Source organism: Heterocephalus glaber, unplaced genomic scaffold (genome assembly GCF_053883595.1).
Source record: "Heterocephalus glaber isolate CG9 unplaced genomic scaffold, H.glaber_assembly_v1.0 deba00001442, whole genome shotgun sequence".
Lineage (NCBI taxonomy): Eukaryota > Metazoa > Chordata > Mammalia > Rodentia > Bathyergidae > Heterocephalus > Heterocephalus glaber.
Genome location: NW_028258296.1, coordinates 54433434 through 54452903, shown reverse-complemented (window position 1 = coordinate 54452903; position 19470 = coordinate 54433434). Strand labels below are relative to the sequence as shown.

The window sequence follows — 19470 nt, the reverse complement described above, 5'->3', positions numbered from 1 at the left end:
CCACTGAAGGGCTATTTATTAAAGCTTTATTTTTTGCCAGACCTTGTACTAAATTTTGCTTTTAAGGTCCATGCCTTTAAGTGACTTATCCTCTTACAGGGAGAGAGAAAGACAATATTTAAACCAGTATACTATCTTTATCAGTATTTAAACCAGTATTCTATAATACTTTAGGACAAGAAGTGCTATAATCCAGCCAGGCATGGTGGTGCAACCCGTAACCCCAGTACTCTGGGAAGCTAAAGCAGGAGAATCACAAGTTTGAGCTCAGTCTGAGCAACTTAGCAAGACCCTGACCCAAAATAAGAAATAAGAGAAGGACTGGGGACATAGCTCAGTGCAAAGGGCTTCAACTCAATCCCTAGTACTACCCCCAAAAGGTATAATCTAGTGTAAGTAAAATGCTTTGGAGGAGAGAAGGCGACAATAAATTCCCATTTGTGGTGATGAAGTTTGAAGAAACAGGATAGAGCATACAAAGAAGTTTTCACAGAAAAAATTATAGTAGAAGTGAGTGTATGAAAATGTAAGGATTTCTCTGTAAAGAGCATTGCAGTTAGAAATAACATAAACTGAATTAGAGATTTTTTGAACCTAGCATTTTGAAGAATAGCATGCTATTTAGTGTATTAGACTATATGACAGACTGTGACTTACACATCTTTCAAAGTGCTGTAAGTACTAAGGAATATGATTTTATTTTATAGGTATCAGGGAACCCCTGGAATTTGTAAGCAGGTCAATATGGGCCTATTTACTTTTGGGGAATAAAACTAGTGGTATAGAAGATGATGCAGCTTGAAGGCAAGGAGGCCAATTAATTCAGGGGTTTATGCAAGTAGTAGGACAGCAGTATTATTAATATTACTTAAGGAGACTGAGGTGTCATGTAATAGTCTTTAAATTATCCTCTGTGGAGCCCAAGGATGCCTCAGGAGTCACATAGAAAGGATGGGAATGGGAATTTAAGTAATACTTTAAGTCTTTAAACTCCTACTTAAAGAACGTCTGCTTTTATCTACTACACACATTAGTCTTCTGAATGTAGTTTTGTACTGAAATAAGGAATACTGTAGGTAAAAAGAAATTTGAAAGCCACTTAGTAGCCTAACCTTTATCCAAGAATAGTTCATGCATGTAATCATATAGCCACTTCCAGAATGCCAGGGAGCTAGCTCACTAACACAAGAAATTGGTTCTATTGTTGCATGATTACCGCGTTCTCCTCCTTGAAAATTAGGCAGGTTATTAATCCCGAGGTTTCACTTTCCTGTGTCCAGTAAATAAAGATCTGGGATGTGCTTGTGAAAGACCATGGGTTCAATTTCCAGCACCACAAAAATAAATACATATAAATACTCCTTTGGGGCCATACTTCTAATGATTGGAAGAGATTTGTTTTCTAATCCTAAAGACTTGTAGTTTGAAATTGACTTTGACTTAGCCAGCCTCAAAGGGGTTAGACCCAAGATATCGAAGTTTATAATATTCTAAGAGTCTGCTTGAAACACTTTGATGTAGTTCCTTTGTCTTGCTTTTTTTGTCTCTCCAGCTACATTATTGAGCAGGGAGTGTGTTATTTGGTTTTGTGTGAAGCTGCCTTCCCTAAAAAGTTGGCTTTTGCCTACCTACAAGATTTGCATTCAGAATTTGATGAACAGCATGGGAAGAAGGTGCCTACTGTGTCTAGACCTTATTCTTTTATTGAGTTTGGTAAGTTTTGCCCCTCACTTCTCAAGGGATTGAACTGCAGTGAAGCTATTTGTTACACTAGTATAATACTGATACATTTATTTGTTTGTTTGTTTTGAGATAGGGTCTTGCTATCTAATTCACACTGGGCCTGAACCCACAGCAATCTTCCTACCTCAGCCTCCTGAGTGCTGGGATTACAGGTGTGGACCACCATGTTGGCGTTAACACATTTTTTCCCCTATGATTACTAATGAAATTTTGGCTTCTCCTTTTTCCCCAATTCTTCCACTTCTTTTTGTCTATTTTGGTTTTTGTTATTTTTGTACCGGGGATCAAACTTGGGACCTTGCACTTGCAAGGCTGGCGGTGGAACCACTGTGCTAAATCCCTAGCCCTCTTCTTTTTGTCTTTTTGAATCACATTTTTCTCTTGTCCTTTGATGTTTTCAACACAGAACTTGCCTTTTGATTTTTCCTCACAGAACTTGTCCCTTGACTTGATTTTTCATTAGGGTCATTTGTGACAGGAACTATGTATGAAGATCTCTGCTTGGTTGCCTTGTAACAGCTGAGTTCTTCTGTAGACACGTACTAACAGTAAGACCTATTTTATGGAGATCAGAATTTGGAAACCAGAAAGAATGGTATTTTGATTTTTTTTTTCAATAGAATAAGGTCCACTAAAAAAATATTAGAAGATATATAGTATAGGGCCAGGGATTTAGCTCAGTGGTTCCGCCGCCTGCCTGGCAAGCGCAAGGGCCCAAGTTCGATCCCCGGTACCAAAAAAAAAAAAAGAAGAAGATATATAGTATAGATGGTATTGGAGGATAATATTTACTATATTAAGAAGTAACAAGCACAGATATTTGTAATTGTTTAAGAATTATGAAAAGACTCAGTGCCAGTCAGGCCTAATAAAGTATACTTAATATACACTAAATATAAGGAATGAGTACAAGTAGGATCAGACTACATCACTGATATTTTTAGTTAAAAATGAAATGAGGTATATTATTTTAGACCTTCTGAAGTCTTTCAAGTTTGCTAGATAAGTGGGTCATCCTGCTTTATAGAAATAGAGAAAAATTGACTAAACACTCTAGTGTTTCATAACTATAAACTCTCCAAGTGCTAAATTATGTAATGTCTAGTTTTTCAAATTTTATTTTTGTAGATAATAACAGCCCAATAAACCCAAAGAAAAAAATATATGAGTCACACAGGAAAATAATGCTATACTCAAAGGGTAGATATGAATAGGCTATAAGGGAACCACAAGAAAGAGTAACCTGGGATCAGTAACACAGTAGTTGTTACCATCCCCAGGCCTAAAGGTATAAGGGAAAGGATCAGTTTCTGAACCTGAGAAAGAGCATTTATAAAGGACACCAACTTGAGAAGAGCAGTAGAGGGATGCTGTCAGCCCAAAGTGATTTCTGGGGAAGTCGGGAATAAATGTCCTGACATCACTGTCCGCCCTCCTTCCCTACTGTTAGTTCCTTCATTGCCTGATCCTAATCGGAGACCAGAGGATAAGGAGCACCTTAATGTGCTCCATATAGGTTGGGGTCCCAAGGCAGAAGGCAAGGTGCAGAAGGGTAGAAAGGGGATTAAAGAGGCAAATAAAAGTTGTCCAATACACATAGATTCATATTTTACTGAAGTTGAAAATATCTTTAAAGGTAAATCATTCTTCTTATGGTTTTGAGAAACACACAGGCTGAAGATGGATGAAACGGCAGATTTATATCGGTATTTTGGGAAACTCTTGATCACATGTTTGCTTTACCTGAAGTTTAAGAACAGGGCAACATTGGGAAAGTATATTAAAGAAAAATATTTCAATGGAGTATTTCTCAACTATGTTAGCCATAATGATGGTAGAGGGTTTTTTTTTGCCAGCATCCCTTTAGGGAAGGTATTAGACTTAAGTCATAAAACCTTTAGTACCCTCCAAATACACTTTGAAATTTTCGACTTTCAGGAAAGGCTAACTCTAGTAGATTGTAATATCCATAAGGGTTCTATCCCTAAGGAAATCTTCTAACTCAGAGGTATCTGCCTTAATTACTTTTCTCGTTGCTGAGACAAAATATCCAACACCCAAAGTTAAAAGGGGAGAGGTTTATTAGCTCACAGTTTATAGAGGCCTCAGTCCATAATCGCTGCTTCAAGGCACATTTTACAAATGAGAGAATCAAAACCCAGGTTTTTATATGCTCCCCACATGTTTAAACCATGGACATTGCAGATCCAGGAGTGAACTGAGAACTTCTGATGCCCAACTTCATTACTTTAGTAGACAAGAAAGATGTTAATGGTCCCTGTTCTCCGTCGTTCTAGATACCTTCATTCAGAAAACCAAGAAGCTCTACATTGACAGTCGTGCCCGGAGAAACCTCGGCTCCATCAACACTGAGTTGCAGGATGTGCAGAGAATCATGGTTGCCAACATTGAAGAAGTGCTGCAACGGGGAGAAGCGCTCTCAGGTATCTGAAAGCAAGATCTTAGAAGAAGTGGTTCTTGTACCATAGCCAAGGGCAGGTTATTTTGCAGTATCTTTTATTGTTCTGAGATTCCACCCAGGACTGCCAAACACTCATGTGTGAGAGATAGATTGCATTACAAAGCCCTCCTATGTGACATGTCCCGTGTCCCCGTCTCCCCCCCCCCCCCCCCCCCCGGCATCATTTATTTGTTTGTTGAGACAGTTTCTTGAAATGTAGTCCAGGCTGGCCTTGAACTCACTAAGTAGCCCAGGCTGGCTTCAAACTGACAGAGATCCTCCTGCCTCAGCCTCCTAAGTGCTAGCATTACAGGAGTGTCCCACCATACTCAGCCACATTATTAGTTTGTTTTGTTTTGTTTTGTTTTGTTTCATACCAGGGATTGAACTGAGGACTTTGTGCTTGCGAGGCAGGCAGCAGAACCACTGTGCTAAATCCCTGGCCTGCGTTATTAGTTTTTGTTGCAATAAAATTTATTAAAATCTACTACCACCACCCCCCACCACCCCGCCCCGGGGACAGGGATTTAGCTCAGTGGCACAGCACCTGCCCGGCAAGTGCAAGGTCCTGAGTTCAATTCCCAGTACCAAAAAAATCCCAAAAGACATTTAACACCCCCCCAACAACAAAACAAAAAAACAAACAGTGTAAAGGACTCACCCATGCCAGAAGCAATTACTGTTCAAGAATTTATAAAAGTAAGAAAATTATATATGAAATATTTGTACAAAGTTAAGGGAAGTGAAAAGGAAGTGTGAGAGGAAATTATAAAAGATTGCCGTGGTTTCATGAGTAGCCTCTTTGGGAGACTTCCTTGCTGCCAGATTAATCTTTATAAAAATGCCATTTTTATCAAGGCATTGCTCTGCTGAAAAACTTAGTCTGAGACTACAAGAGAAGATCTAGTGTGCTCTCAACTTCCTTTTTATTCATTGTCATTGTTCTTGAGTGCTTATTGTATATAAGCCATTGTGCTCTATAAATAGGGAGATTGCAAACATCTGTTTTTCTCCTCACTTAGTAAACTTTCTCCCTCAGCCAAGTCAGCTCCTTAATGGACAATTCTCACCCATGCTGGACCTATGTGAGATGTAGACAGGAACTGCCTCTTTGAAGAACCCTTCCCTGACCCTTACAGCCCACCTCACATTAATCTCTTCTGCAGGTTAAACTCTTAAAACACTTAGTTATATAATGTTTTTAGCACATAATTGTGTGATGTGATACTTTACATATATACTATATATTTATGTTAATTAATGTATATTGAAGATGTATATTACATAAATCTGACATATTTGAACAAATCTAAAGAAAATTAGGTAAAATATGTAAATTAGGTATTTTTACCTATAGTAATTTTTTTCTTCTTTTGTGCTAGGGATCAAATAATGTACAATAATTTTTAAATGATAGGTAATTAATTAAAATTAGGCAAAAATATATTTACCATATGTATGTGAATCTTTGTGTGCGTGTTCCCAAAGTGTTAAATGTGGGTCTGTAAATTCTTTAATGATAGTGTTTTCTATGAGTTTTATGTTGTTTACACATACTTCTTTTATAGCTCTCAACGGTAATGGTCACAAATAGGTACCTTAATAAGTATTTATTGAATTTAGCCTTACTACATATTCGTGACTAGATAGATTTTCCTGTATCATGAACTGCCAACTTTAACCTTTATTTCATTTTTTAAAAGTTTTTCCCAAATATTTTTATCTGAAGTTAGTTGAATCCACAGATATACAAGCCAGAGATAGGAAGGGCTAACAATATATGATTTAAACTTACAAGAAAAATATCAAAAATGCTGATGTTCATTGCGTTCAGACAGAATTAGAGATTTTTATCCAGAGATTTTTTTTTTTCCTGTAGGTTTTGTAATTTTTTAAATTTATTCATTTATTTTTTTTCTTTTAAAATTTTTGTTGGTACATGTTTGCAGTCCATAATGATTGCATTCACAGTGAGGAGTTGGTACATGTACATAACACGTCTTCTTTTTACGTCCCATCGCACCCCACCCCCGGCTGCATTTTCTTCCGTACCCTCCCTTCCACCTCCCTCCATTTCTTTTTTTCCTATTTTCTTTTATTTTGCTCTTTATTTATATTTTGGGTTTCTTATATAAGAGAAACTGCATTATCTTTAAGCTTGTATGTCTTATTTATTTTACTTAACGTTATGATCTCAAGATACATCTATTTCCTTACAGATGATTCAAGTTTATCTTTCTTTATAGCTGAGGAGTACTCCATTTTGTCTATATACCACATTTTCTTTATCCATTCATCTGCTGTTGGACATATAGCCTGCCCAAGATTTAGCTATTGTGAATTATGCCGCTATAAACATGAGTATGTATATATCACTGAATGTGATGTCTTTAACCCTTTCTGGAAGATAACTAGAAGAGGTATAGCGGGGTCAAATGGAATTCCTAGTTTTAGCTCTTTGGAGAATCTCTGTACTGATTTTCTTCAATGTTAACTTTGTGGCCCCTTTGTCAAAGGTCAGGTAGCTGAATTTGCTTGGAGTTGTTTCTGTGTCCACTGATCCACATCTCTCTCTCTCTCTCTTTTTTTTTTGCCAATACTATGCTATGTTTGTCACTGTAGCTTTATAGTACAACTTGAAGTCTGGAATTGTGATTCCTTCTGCCTTGTTCTTGTTTCCCAGGACTGCATTTGCTCTTCTGGGTCTCTTCTGTTTCCATATGAATTTTAGGATTTTTTTCTGTAGTTCTATGAAAAATGCTATTTGTATTTTGATTGGGAGTGCATTAAATCTGTGTATCAGTGTAGGAAATATGGCCATTTTGACTATATTGGTTCTGCCTATCCAGGAACAGGGAATATCTTTCCATTTGTGATACTTTGATTTTCTTTTTCAGATCTTCTTTTCCCTTCGTTTTCATTGTAGAGGTCTTTCACTTCCTTGGTCAGGTTAATTCCTGGGTAATTTTTCTTACACTTGATCTTAGCCAAAAGGCCAAGAAGCAATCTGGGTAATTTTTCTTGATGCTACTTTGAAAGATATTGTTCCCTAATTTCCCTACTTTCTTCCTTGGTGTATTTATTATTGGTGTACAAGAATGCTATTGATTTTTGTATGTTGGCTTTTTATCCTGGTACACTACTGAATTTGATTATTAATTCTAGGAGTCTTTTGGTGAAATTTTTTGGGTCTTCAACGTAGATTATGTCATCTACAAATAATGATAATTTGACTTCTTGCTTTCCTGTACATATTCCTTTTAGTTTTTCTCTTCCCTGATTAGTCTGGTTAATGTTTCAAGAAATATATCAAACAGTGGTTGTGATAGCAGACATCCTTGTCTTGTTCCTGATTTTAGAGAGAAAGCTTTCAGCTTCTCCCCATTTGACAGGATGTTGGCGCCATTGGTTTGTCATAAATGACTTTTATCAGATTGAGAAAAGGTCTTTCTATTCCTATTTTCTTGAAGATTTTTATCGTGATTGGATGTTGGATTTTGTCAGAGACTTTTTCTGTGACATTTGAGAGTGTTGTGACTTTTGTCTTTGCTTCTGCTGGTGTGAAGTAGTACATTTACATATGTAGTACATTTGCATATGTTGGACCATCCCTGCATCCCTGGGATAAATCCCACTTGGTCATGCATGATGTATGATTTTTTTTTTTGGTAATTTACTGCATCTTGTTTGTCGTATCTTATCAAGGATTTTTGCATTGATGTTCATTAAAGAGATTGGCCTATAGTTCTCTTTTTTTGGTTGGATCTTTTTCTGGTTTTGGAATCAGGGTAATGCTAGCTTCCAGGAATGACTTTGGGAGTATTCCTTCCCTTTCAGTTTCATTAAAGAGTTTGAGGAGATTGGTGTTAGATCTTTCCTAAATTTCTTGTAGAATTCAGAAGTGAATTCTTCAGGGCCTGGGCTTTTCTTAGTTGGCACTTTTTAAATTTTTCTTCAGTCTCACTGCCTGATAACTCTTCTTGGTTCCACCTTGGTAGTTCATATGTACCTAGGAATCTATCCATTTCTTCTGAATTCTCCATTTTATTGTTCTCCAGTAGTTATTAATAATCTGGATTTCGGCAGAGTCCATTGTGATTTCACCTTTTTTCATTTTTAGTTGTAATGATTTGGGTCTTTTCTTTCCTTTTCTTGGTGAGATTGGCTAGAGGTTTGTGTATTTTGCGTATTCTTTCAAAGAACCAGTTCTTCAATTCATTGATTCTTCATTTTTTATTTTTTGTCTCAATTTCATTGCTGTGTTCTTTATAATTCCTTCCTTGTACTAGCTTTGGATTTGAATTGTTCTTGTGTTTCTAGTACCTTGACATATATCAATCATTAGGTTATTTATTTGGGCTCTTCTCTTTTTTTTTTTAATGTGGGCATACACAACTATAAACTTCTCTCTTAGGACTGCTTTTATTGTGTCCCATAGGTTCTGGTATGTTGTACTGGCATTGTCCTTCAATCTAGGAATTGTCTAATTTCTTCTTCTCATTGATTATTCAATAGTGCATTGTTTAATTTCCATGTGTTTGCATAATTTCTATGGTTTCTTTTGCCATTGATTTCTAGTTTCATTACACTGTGATCTGATAATATGTATGGGGTAATTTCAGTTATTTTGTATTTACTTAAGCATGCTTTATGGGCTGGCATGTGGTCTGTTTTGGAGAAAGTCCCATGTGCTGCTGAGATGAATGTGTATTTTGTTGTTGGATGGAACGCTCTGTAGATATCTGTTAAGTCAATTTGTTCAAAGGTTTGGTTCAACTCTGCTATTTCTTTGTTGATTTTTCTTTTTTTTTGTCTAGTTGATCCGTTCATTTGTGAAATGGGTATTAAGGTCCCCATAATAATTGTGTTGATGTTTATCTAATTTTTTATGTCCAGGTGTGTTTGTTTTATGAAGTTGAGCACACTGGTGTTTAGCACATATATGTTTATAATTGTTACATCTTCTTGTTGAATTATTCCCTTAGCAAGTATGACTGTCATGTAACATCGAGAGGTTTTGATTTTGGCTATTTGGTATTTTGTGTTCCTCACTTGTCTGTTTAATTCATTCCAATATTTGGAAAGTTTTCTGCTATTATTTCTGTAAACAGGTTTTTAAATGCCCTTTGTGCTGCCTTCTGATTTTTCACTTATTCCACTTAATATTAGATTAGGCTTTACACCATCAAGCAGCTGTTGCATTCATTTATCATGTTCTATTGTTGCTTTTAAGGTATCTCTGAATAACTAGCCTTTGAAAGCATCCCTGTCTTCTAATTCTGATATTCTGTCCTCTTATTGGTCACTTCTGCTACCCATACTTTCTTTTGTTGTTGTTGTTTTTGTGTTTTGTTTTTTGAAATAGAACTCACTATGTAACCCAGGCTGAACTCGAACTTGTAGCGATCCTTCTGCCTCAGCCTCCTGAGTGCTGGGATTACACTTTTGTACCACCGTGCCTAGCTCCATAGTTTCGATGTAATTTTTAAATCTACTGGATTTCTGTTTAGAACTCTTTCATGGACTCTAGTTCTTTGCTAAATTGGTCCTTCATGTTTTGTATCATTTTGTTTAGCTCAGCCAGCTTTTTACTAGCATCTCATTTAAGCTCCCTGATTGTTTTATTACCTCCATTATTTGATTAGTTGTAGTTTTTGTGAGGCTACCAACACCTCATTGATCTGTTTTTTAATCTCTGATAACTTTTCAAATAATTCCAATATGTGGCTTTTGCTTTCCTCCCTCTCAGTGCCCCATGGATCAGCTTCAGGAGAGTTGGAAGTTTTAGGAAGCATTTGTTGCCTTGAGATCTTATGTTTCTATTGTTTTGTGTTTATTTTTTCATTTTATTTTGTACTTAGGTATGTGGTCAGTTATAGTGGAAAGACTGTTGCTAGTATGGAGATCTCTTTAGTTAGTCTGCTTTCAGTGATGTACTTAAGGCATGGCTAACTATAGTCCTTTGCCTCTGTTTCAGGATCTGATCACCTCCATTAATGTGGGAGGAAGGGGTGCATTGTAATTGGTCCAGCACCCAGTTCTCTGTATTTTTTAATGTCATAAAGATAATCTAATTATTGGCAGACAGAGAAAGCCTATTAATAGTAACAAGTATGTGTCCCTGGCAGTATCAAGTAAATTGGAAAAAGTAATATGGTTCAAGACTAAGTGATTTTTTTTTTAAGCAAATCATTTATTGGTACATTTCAGATATACATAATGATAATATTCATCATAGGGAATTTGTACCTGTATGTGCTATATCTTACTTCTTTTTTTCCCATTCCCCCTCTCTTTGACCCCTTTTCCCCTCCTATACACAAAAGCTTTGTTTCCATTTTTTCCTTCTATTTTCTCTTTTTTTTCTTGTATCTTCTTTCCTTCCCCCCTCCTTTGTTCCCCGTCTCATTTGAACATTTTCTTCCCATTTCACAATATCTGTTATATGTTTTAGTCCTTGTTTCTACTTTCACTTTCTCATACCAGAGAAACAAAGTGATATTTAAACATGTGTGTTGATTTATTTCACTTAAGAGTATGGTCTCAAGGTGCATCCATTTAGCTAGAAATGTCTCAAGCTTATCCTTCTTTATGGCAGAGTAGTACTCCATTGTATGAAAAAAAAACACGTCTTCTTTATCCATTCGTTGGTTGATGGGCATTTGGGCTGTTTATAAGATTTAGCTATTACAGACTGCTACTATAAACATGGGCGTGCATATATCACTGTGGTATGATGCTTTTAATTCTTTCAGGAAGATACCAAGAAGGGGAATGGCTGAGTGGAATGTAACCTCTAGTTTTAGGAGAAACTGAATATTGATGCACCATAAGAAGTAATAATGTGCCACCCTTTACCTTAGAAAAGAAATCCACAGTTACAGTATAAACCTTAAGACTAATCAGATGTTGACATATAGCAAATATCTACTAAATATGATAACTGTACCTCCACTAATGATTGAAAATAATTCAACAATAGTAACAGAGTTAACTCTCTGAAGAGTAGTAAAGCTTAATGGTTATACTATTGAAGATACAGGGCAGAGATGGTAAACCATTTAGAGACAAATTCTCAAACTGCAACCCAAAATCCACTTACTTAATAGCAAAGTGCCAACACTGCAATTAAACCTGAACACTGAGGTTTTAGTTTAGGAAAAAACAACTCACACCTTAATATCTTTCGTGTTATAAGAAAAACAAATAACATGTGTGACTTAGGTTTGCCACCACTGATATAGAAGATTGGTAATGGGAGAATGCAAAAAGGAAAATTTGAAAAATTAAACAATGGTAGTTGAAGAGGAGACAGGGAAAAGGCAAAGGATCCTATTGTAGACTAGAAAGATTATTTATAGAATTAGGTAAAGGTAACAGGAAAAAATGAGAAATAGAATATAAAAGAAAAAAGGGAGAAAAAAGAAATAATATAGAGAATAAAAGATAAAAAAATAAAAGAAGAGAAAGGATCAAGGAGCAAGGAAATAGAAAAGAAAAAAAGAAGTAAAAAGAGTCAAAAAATTGTTTTTCTCTGTACAGTATTTTGAGTGAGTGGTGTCCTTTTGGGATCTACAGTTTTCTCTGCCTGGCCTTACAGACTGTAGGTTTGTGAGGTGTGCCCCCTATTCCAGAGACCCCTCTGTCTACCCTAGGCTGTGGCAATGTCTGTGCCAAGATGTGCCCTTACTCGCATTGGTGGATAGGGAAGGCAGTCAGACCTCAGATCTGTGCTGGATGTAGGCAATCAGGTAAGTAATTAGTGTTGACAGACACTTTCAGAGTCAGCTGTTTCTTTTTTTGAGACAGGGTCTTGCTGTGTAGTTAGGCTGGCCTTGAACTTACTATGGAGTCCAGGCTGGCCTCAAACTCATAGCGATCCTCTTGCATCAGCCTCCTAAGTGCTGGGATTACAGGAGTGCGCTAACATGCCCAGCCCCAGACTCAGCTGTTTCTGAGCACAACTCGAGCAGGGCCTGGCTTCTTAGCACGGGGTTGAGCCCTGTGTCCTTCTCAGTTTGAGTTTAAAGTTTTCAGGGGATCTTTTTTAGCTGGCTCCCTGTCTCTGCTGTCTCCGATGGCTGTCTCTCACCCAGTCAGTGTGTGGAAGGGTAGCATTGAAAGCCCTGAAGTAAAGTTGTTTTTCAGTTGTTTTGAGTCCGAGAATTAAATAATTAGCCCTTTCCCAAAATGGTGTCTGATCAAGCACTCTCTGGCAATATGGAGGGTTCCTGTGCTTGAATCCCTTTCTGGCTGTTACCTGCAGTGTGGAAGGAGACCTCTCGGAGCAAAACCCCATGCTGTATTTGTAGTTCACAAAGGCCATGGGCTCCACTGTCATTTCTTCCCAGGTTTCCCTCCCCATGAACCTGAAAAGCCAGGGAGAGAGTCCAAAGTGTTTCCTTCTTTTCTCTGCATTATGGACTGTCTTTCCAACTTCTCTATAGTTTCCAATATTTTCTGTCAGTTTCTTCCTTATTGCCAGTGACTTGCTTCTCTTATTTCTTTGACAAGTTATTTTCCAGTGTCTGGGTTCCAGATTTCAGAGAATGAATTTGGCTACCAATCACTACTCCACCATCTTCTTTCTCCTTAATCTTTATTTTACTATCTATCCCACTAGCATATAGCTTCACACACTTTGAACATCAAATTTTAGCCAGGTATGGTGCCGTGCACCTGTGATCCCACCACTTGGGAGCCTGAGTGTCATATAATTAAAATGCCAAGAGTACAGAACAAAGAAAGAATAATGAAAGCTGCATGAGAGAAGCACTAAGTCATTTACAAAGGCAGATATAATAGAATAATAGTAGATTTCTCATCAGAAACTGTAAAGGGGGTAGGAGAGCATGGAATGATGTATTTCAAGCCCTGAAGGAAAATAAATGCCAACCTGATAATTACTGTGTCTAGCAAAACTATCTTTTAGAAATGAAGGAGAAATAAAGAACTTCCGAGATAAGCATGAGCTAAGTCATGATCACTAAGCCAACATTTTAGAAATTAATTAAAGGAGCCATACACAGAGAAGAGCAAAGTAAACACAATCACGAAAGTATGGGAAATAATAAATCTCACTAGAAGAGTAGATAAGCAAATGAGAATTGAGAAGGAATCAAGCATTAGGCAGGCGTGGTGCCGTTGAGCCACATCCTGGGCCCACACAGATTGGATTTTAAAAAACAGCAGTAACTGGTTCTTGTTGGGCCACTTTTGCAGCAGCTTCTGAGTTCTTAGATGATTTGAAAATGGAAATACATCCGTAGGTGGTCCTGAGTGAGCAGGGTGTCCCAGAGTGCTCTTCTCAAAGCAAACTCTTTTGAACAAGTTTACACGTTTATTCCCTTGCCTGTAATGGTGAAGTCTTGCTGATTCCTGAATTTATCTAAAGGCACTTTCTTTTTGTGCCATTGTAAATACTTGGTTTCTTTGTAATTGTGCTAACCTCTTTAGCAACCACATCTCCATTGACCTCCAACCTTGCTTATGCTTTTTTCTTGCCAAATTGAAAGTTTTTCCACTCATTCTCTGCTTTTTGCTTGTGCTTCACACTATAAATCTAGCTAAAAGCCAATGGTACCCATGCTATAACCTGAATGTTGGGCTGCCTGGAAATTACCTTCATGTACTTATTAGTCCACCATCTTTAAACTCAGCCTCCCACAGTCTCAGGACAAGGACAAAATGTAGACAAGTTCTTTGCCAGAATGTTACACGAATGGCCCTTAGTCCAGTTCCCAAAAGAGTCTTCATTCTCATCTGAAACTTCATAAATATCTTTACTGTATACATTCCTATCAGCATTCTTATCTTCTCAGCTCCCACCAGAATTGTCCATTAACCTCTGCCTACAACATTACAAGGCACCTCTATCCCACTTCTCCAAACTTCTCCTGCAAAGGCTTCTGAACTGCATGGTCAAGTATAATCACAGCAGTGACCCCACTTTTCTGGTACCAGTTTTCTGTACTGGTCACTCTCCTGTTTTGGGGACGGACTACCTGACACCTACGACTTAAAGGAGGAGAGGTTTATTTTGGCTCATAGTGGAAGGGTGTGGTGGAGGAAAGCTGAACAGCTCATGGCATCTGGGAAGCAGAACAGGTTGGAGAGAGCTGGAGAGGAAAGGGCCAGGAGCCATTATAGTTTCCAATCACAAACCTATAACCCACTTCCTTCAAATAGGCCCCTCCTGATAGTCCATTTACCTATGGACTCATCATTGGGCGAACCTGTTGATGAGGCTCATTTCCTCACAATCCATTCACTTCCCCAGAGTCTCTTATTCCAATCAGGTTGATAGTATTAACCAGCTCAACCTAATAATTGTTCCTCTTCCCAGTTTTTCTCAGCACTTAGAATCTTTCAGCAAATGACTATAGAACACTGAATATATGCCAGGCCCTCTTCTGGGTACTTGGATATAGTAATAAGCACAATAGTTAAAAATCACTGTCCAAGCCAGATGTGGTGGTGCACATCTATGATCCCGGCACTCAGGAGACTGAGGCAGGAGGATTGCTGTGAGTTTGAGGCCAGCCTGGGCTACATAGTGAGTTCAAAGCTAGCCTAAAATACATAGTGAGATCCTGTCTCAAAAAAAAGCAACAAGCAAACAAAAAAAATCCCTGTCAAATGAGTGTACATTCTAGTTAGAGTGGCTAGAAACATACCTTGAGCTTGTCATGGTTATTTCCCATCCTCCGTTTTCTTTCGTGACTGGGTTTTATTTGTGTTCATATGACCAGTTGGGAATTTAGATGTGGTTGTCATGCTTGTGCTATTAAGTAATGCTGCGCTCTCACTCAAAACAATCTCCATTAAGCAAGAACAAGTATTCCAAAAGTATCATTTTAGGAACAAACAAATTGCGATTGCAAAATGGTTTTTCAGAAATTTAAAGAAAAATGTTTGATCACAGTTCATTTATGTCAGACTGAAAGTTTGTTTTTATTGTTAAAAGATGTCCTATATTTCAGTCTGGCTTATCTGGCTATTTCTTTAAGTGCTCAATTATAAGACAACAACATTATAAATTTTCTGGAGTTGGGGGAGGGCAAACTTTGCAGAAAATACCAAGAACATTTACTAGACAAGAACTTGTTTGCCATGAGTTCAAGGCCAGTCTAGGATACATAATGAGTTCAAGACCAGTCTGAACTACATAGCAAGAACCTGTGTCAAAAAAACAAAAAGAAACACAAAACAAGAAAAAGAACATGTTGTTGTATTTTAATAGCAGTATAACTTTCCTGTAATTTCTGATAGCTTTTATTCCGTAAGCCTTTACCATGTAGAGAATTTTAGAAATCTTAGCAATCTCTGTTGACGTATACTTTAATACTCAGTGTCTGATTAGTTGAATTTTGTGGTTATCTGAATTTTAAAGTATGTGGAGTATTCATTTTTCAAAATATGAGATAATAGAATTTAGACCATTAAAATATTACAAAGATTTCTAATTATTAGAAAAATGTCAGCAAATATCTATCAGGTGTTTAAGGAGGTGTGGTCCCTTTACATGCAGTCTTAATGCACCTACAATCCTGTGATGTAGTCATTGTTATTGTACTGTTACGTTTTATAATAGAGAAACTGGGAGAAGTGACTTGATCAGTATCACATGGTTGGTACAACTGATACTTGAACCAAAGAGTATGAGGCCAGAGCTCCCAACTACCTCCCTATACAACCTCTAGAATTTACACATAACTTGGTTAGATAATTTTAAAATGTATTGTAGATTTTACAGTGTTTCAGTATTGTGAGTTAATCAGTATGTGCAACTTTAACCTTAAAATAATTTTAAGCTTCATGGCTTTCGTTATTGAGCCATTCATTTTGGTTATCTTTATGCCTCAATGTTTTTGATAAAATACTTCCAAAAACTAATGACTGTTTCCCTTTTTCCTCTTGACAGCATTGGATTCAAAGGCTAACAATTTGTCCAGTCTGTCCAAGAAGTACCGCCAGGATGCGAAGTACTTGAACATGCGTTCCACTTATGCCAAACTTGCAGCTGTAGCTGTATTTTTCATTATGTTAATAGTGTATGTGCGGTTCTGGTGGCTGTGAAGTAACAAATACAGTTACTGGTAAGGGAGAACCTAGAACCTGGGAGATGTATGTTTTCAGGAAGCTGAGATCACAGGGATATGTATTAGAACCCAACTGTAACTTTTGCCTCCAAAGACCTTGAAAGAAAAGACACATCCTGAAAATGAAAGACCATGCCTCATTTAATGAAGCTTAACCCTATGTGGAAAGTCTCTTGGGGGCAGAAGCTTTCTCTGGGTGCTAAGCCTTATATGTTAGGGAACAGTAGATTGTTTTGTTTTTTCCCTCCCAGAAAGATTTTAAAACAGCACTGACTGGGGCATTCTGATCCCCTAATAGAGCCATCAATGCCGTGTAAGGTAACCAACCTGTGCTAGCACCATTCAGAAATTCCTTCAAAGAAGGTAGCCCTGTGGGAAGTTTTTTGACTTTAAGTAACATTCCTTTTGGTGGTGAGATTTGTGATTTTCAGTAATCAGTTTTTGATGGCCTTTCAAACCAGACTCCAAGTATGTGAAGGTTAATTGCTTTGCTGCACAGACCCTGTATATTGGCCCCTGGAGGAAGTAACCTTTTGTTGTTTTCCTTTTATGATATTTCGCTTATTTCCTAGTTGCTTTGGAGTTAAATAAATTATGTTAAGATGCTTTGAAATTATATAGCACTCCTTGATTAAGAAGCTGAAGTTTTGGGCCAGGGATTTAGCTCAGTGGTGCCGCCGCCTGCCTCGCAAGCGCAGGGTCCCGAGTTCAGTCCTCCGTATCAAAAAACAAAAAAAGAAGCTAAAGTTTTTTCTCATTTACTCTTTGAACAAAGAGACTTAAATTAGTTTGGGACATTATTAAATTTATTTCACAGTATTTGGTTTGTATTAATATAATAGCAAGTATAGCCTAGTGCAGCCAGAGGTCCATGACTAAATAAAAAGAAAGGCCCAGCTCAGAACTACAGTGTGTCACCCCTTATTCACTTTGTTCACTGCAGTCTTCCCCACTCTTTATTTTCCTTCTGCCACAGTTTGCTAACATTTAAAAAATTCCCATGCCCAGTAGTTTCACATCCCATAAATATCCTCACGATATTCTCAAATTTTAAAATGGACAATGTTCAGCTGTGTAGTTATTTAGATGTAAAACTTGCAGATCTTCTACTCAAACTAATGGCTTCATTTATCTAAGAAGTCTCTGAGAGCACTTCATTCCTGTTTCAGTTTATATAAATTCTCCAAGAATGTTCTAGAGATAACTCATTTACAGTGGTTTGCACTAACTAATAAAAGTACTTATGATTATTTTCCTTTTTTGCTCAGGGATAATAGGACTTTCCATTTACCTTCTGAGGTGGAGTTTTTTTTAATGGAGAGAATAGGTCTCTTGAATGCTATCACATTGGTCTACAGTGTATATAACCTGTAACTCCTACACATACCACAAATATTTCTTTAAATTGTATAAGGAAGATGAGCCAACTTCTTATTTCTGAACATCTTTGGAAAGATAACTAGTGGGCAACTTTATGACCCAGAGGAATAGGAATCATCAGAGCTGCAATCCTGATTCCTGGTAGGGAAAACAGTCTTATTTCCTTAAAACAAGGCAAGTAGAAATGCTTATTTTATTCCTTATAATTTACAAAACTAGAGTAATTTTTTTCTTTCTATTATGGACCTAAAATTTGCTCTTTGGACTTTTGTGCATGAAATCAGAGATTACTTTTTGTAGAGAATAAGTGCTTTTAAGTCCCTAAAAGGTTTATTCCTTAAGTGATGATATTGGCAGTAAAAGTTTTTGAAAGGCAGAGAACCTAAGTAGTGGCACCATGGCATCTGGTGCTTCTAGAGGAGTGAGGGTAGCAGCTCATTGTTGGGAGTTGCATGCTGCAGCCTGATGGTCAGCAACGAAATAAATATTTCTAGAATGTTCCCTTCAGTGTGAAGTTCTGTTACTTAGTTTACTTAAGTATGCGTATCCTTTATAAATGCATTTCTGCCTAATTTCAATGGGGTAATTGAAAAGAGGTAGTTTAAATGGTGAACAAGAGAGTGGTTTAAGATCAGGGCACTAGAAAGATTAGAGAATAAAGCCAATAGTACACCCCCTTCTGTTCTTAATAGGAAATGGCAAGACAGTCTAACTAGATGAAATATATCAGCAAACCAGACATCTAGAATAGAAGATGATAAGTACTATACGAAGTTATTAGAGGTACACTAAGAAAGGACACTCATTTCTATAGAAGGAGAAGAATGGGCCATTCTAGGCAGTATCAGTGGTATGTGTGAGGCATATGAAAAGAGTGAGGCACATTTTGGGAATGTAGCAGGTTGTTTCAGTTTAACTCAGGATAAGCAGAAGTGACTGAAGAGACTGGAAAAACTGGACTGGCGTACTCTAAAGGGGTTTGTCTACCAAGCTAAGGTGAAGACTTAGAGCTTCCTCTAATCATTTGGCCATAATATAAAAGATGAATTTGAAAGGGATAAATAAGATTGAAAGTAGGGAGATGAGCCAGGTTTGGTGGCACATGCCTATAATACCAACATTCAGGAGGCAGAGGCAGGAGGTGAGGCCAGCCTTAACTACAATAGTGAGTTCAAGGCCAACCTCAACTATATAATGAGACCCTATCTCAAAAAGTAAAAAAGTAGGGAGATGAAACTAAAGCCTTTAGACACAGAATTAAGCAGGGCAGTTTCAAGTGGCTTTCAAGAAAGGACTGATCAGAGGTACCAGATTCTTTTTAGGAGCTTACTTCTGACACCTTCTGGAGTGTGTTCGCACTATTATGTGAATAAAGAAACTCAATGGCGATAGAGCTCTGAGGCACAGGGAAGTTAAGGGATTTGCCCAAAGTCACAGACCTAGGAGCCAAGATTTGCACCTAGGCAGTTCGGCTCTGGTCTTTTTGTTTTTAACCACTATACCATGCAACCAAGCAATCAAATAAAATGTGTACTAAAAATATATTCTAAATTTAGCAAGCAGAAACTGGATCATGCAGGCAGAAGTAATTCTAGAGGGCTGGTAATAGAAGCCAGATCCAGTGGTATCTGGATCATAATTTATTGGACCATTAGAATTGAAGACAGAAGCACTCGCACAAGGAGCTTTCCTGTTCTCGTGACACTGGACTTTATGGCTTGTCTTATGAGGACATCTCACAAGTATCAAAATTTAGAAATATTTGGTACATTGTACATCATTTGG

At 37.4% G+C, this 19470-nt stretch overlaps 1 protein-coding gene across 1 annotated transcript in view; it reads left to right on the top strand.

The window, feature by feature from the left end:
- Nucleotides 1-18185, top strand: part of Sec22b (SEC22 homolog B, vesicle trafficking protein) — a 29409-nt gene extending 11224 nt beyond the window's left edge. The window contains exons 3-5 of the mRNA XM_004853857.4: nt 1553-1713; nt 4041-4187; nt 16128-18185. Of these exons, the coding sequence (XP_004853914.1) occupies nt 1553-1713; nt 4041-4187; nt 16128-16282 (463 nt within the window). The 3' untranslated portion in view covers nt 16283-18185. The remainder of the gene's footprint in view (nt 1-1552; nt 1714-4040; nt 4188-16127) is intronic.
- The last annotated feature ends 1285 nt before the right edge of the window (nt 18186-19470 follow it).